This window comes from Corvus brachyrhynchos, unplaced genomic scaffold (genome assembly GCF_000691975.1).
Source record: "Corvus brachyrhynchos isolate BGI_N302 unplaced genomic scaffold, ASM69197v1 scaffold1219, whole genome shotgun sequence".
NCBI classification, from domain to species: domain Eukaryota; kingdom Metazoa; phylum Chordata; class Aves; order Passeriformes; family Corvidae; genus Corvus; species Corvus brachyrhynchos.
The window spans coordinates 17,178-18,991 of record NW_008240069.1 but is presented as its reverse complement, the minus strand read 5'-3'; the positions used below and the strand labels follow the sequence as shown (position 1 = coordinate 18,991).

Sequence of the window (1,814 nt, the reverse complement as noted above, 5' to 3'; positions counted from 1 at the left end):
GTATAAACCAGTACAGACCAGTATGGAGCAGTATGGGCCAGTATACAGAGGTATAAGCCAGTACAGACCAGTATGGAGCAGTATGGGCCAGTATACAGCAGTATAAACCAGTACAGACCAGTACACACCAGTATAAACCAGTACAGACCAGTATGGCACAGCATAATCCTAGATCAGTATAGACCAGTACGGACCAGTATGGACCAGTACGGGGCAGCATGGACCAGTATAAATCAGTATAGATCAGTATAAACCAATACACACCAGTATAGACCAGTACACACCAGCACAGACCAGTACACACCAGTATAAACCAGCACAGAGCAGTATAAACCAGTATAAACCAATACACACCAGTATAGACCAGTACACACCAGCACAGACCAGTACACACCAGTATAAACCAGCACAGAGCAGTATAAACCAGTATAAACCAATACACACCGGTATAGACCAGTACACACCAGTACAGACCAGTATACACCAGTATAAACCAGCGCAGAGCAGTATAAACCAATACACACCAGTATAAACCAGTACACACCACTACAGACCAGTACAAACCAGTATAAACCAGTACACACCACTACAGACCAGTACAGACCAGTATAAACCAGTACACACCAGTCCTCCCCCTCAGGGTCCCTCCCAGTGTCCCCAAGGTGTCCCCAGCCCAGAGCCACCCCTGCCAGCTGGGGCTGAGGAGTCCCAGTATGGCCCAGTATGGCCCAGTACGGCCCAGTTTGACCCAGGGCTCTTCAGGTTCCCCTGGGTGTCCCCAGGTGTCCCCTGGGTGTCCCTGGGTGTCCCCAAATGTCCCCTGGGTGTCCCTGAGTGTCCCCTGAGTGTCCCCTGGGTGTCCCTGGGTGTCCCCAAATGTCCCCTGGGTGTCCCTGGGTGTCTCCCATCCCCTGGGTGTCCCTGGGTGCCCCCGACTGTCCCTGGGTGTCCCCAAATGTCCCCCGGGTGTCCCTGGGTGTCCCCTGGGTGTCCCCGAGTGTCCCGGGTGGGCGGGGGGGCCGAGGGGCCCCCGCGGGCGACCGAGGAGGGGACGCTGCTGGACCTGGGTGAGCCCGAGTGGCCCCGAGTGGCCCCGAGTGGCCCCGGGTAGCCCCGGGTAGCCCCAGGTGGCCCCAATGTCCCCTCGCCGTCCCCAGGCCGCTGTCGCTTCGCGCTGGGAATGGAGGACGGGACCATCCCCGACTTTCGCCTCTCGGCCTCCAGCGCTTGGTCCGACTCCACCGCTGCTCGCCACGGCCGGTACGGAGCGGTATAAACCAGTACAGACCAGTACGGAGCGGTATAAACCAGTATAGAGCAGTATGGAGCGGTATAAACCAGTACAGACCAGTACAGAGCGGTATAAACCAGTGTAGAGCAGTATGGAGCGGTATAAACCAGTATGGAGTGGTATAAACCAGTATAGAGCAGTATGGAGCAGTATAAACCAGTACAGACCAGTATGGAGTGGTATAAACCAGTACAGACCAGTACGGAGCGGTATAAACCAGTACAGACCAGTATGGAGCAGTATGGGCCAGTATACAGAGGTATAAACCAGTACAGACCAGTACGGAGCGGTATAAACCAGTACAGACCAGTATGGAGCAGTATGGGCCAGTATACAGCAGTATAAACCAGTACAGACCAGTACGGAGCGGTATAAACCAGTACAGACCAGTATGGAGCAGTATGGGCCAGTATACAGAGGTATAAACCAGTACAGACCAGTATGGAGCAGTATGGGCCAGTATACAGCAGTATAAACCAGTACAGACCAGTACACACCAGTATAAACCAGTACAGACCAGTAT

The 1,814-nt window shown here is 54.1% G+C and overlaps 1 protein-coding gene across 1 annotated transcript in view; it reads left to right on the top strand.

Moving 5' to 3' along the window:
* Positions 1–22: 22 nt before the first annotated feature.
* The window catches only part of LOC108449201 (epithelial discoidin domain-containing receptor 1-like), a gene marked incomplete at its 3' end in the record, with an annotated part of 18,963 nt that continues 17,171 nt past the window's right edge, over positions 23–1,814 (top strand). Inside the window, exons 1-3 of the mRNA XM_017744728.1 lie at positions 23–50; positions 999–1,067; positions 1,158–1,270. Coding sequence (XP_017600217.1) covers positions 23–50; positions 999–1,067; positions 1,158–1,270 — 210 coding nt within the window. The remainder of the gene's footprint in view (positions 51–998; positions 1,068–1,157; positions 1,271–1,814) is intronic.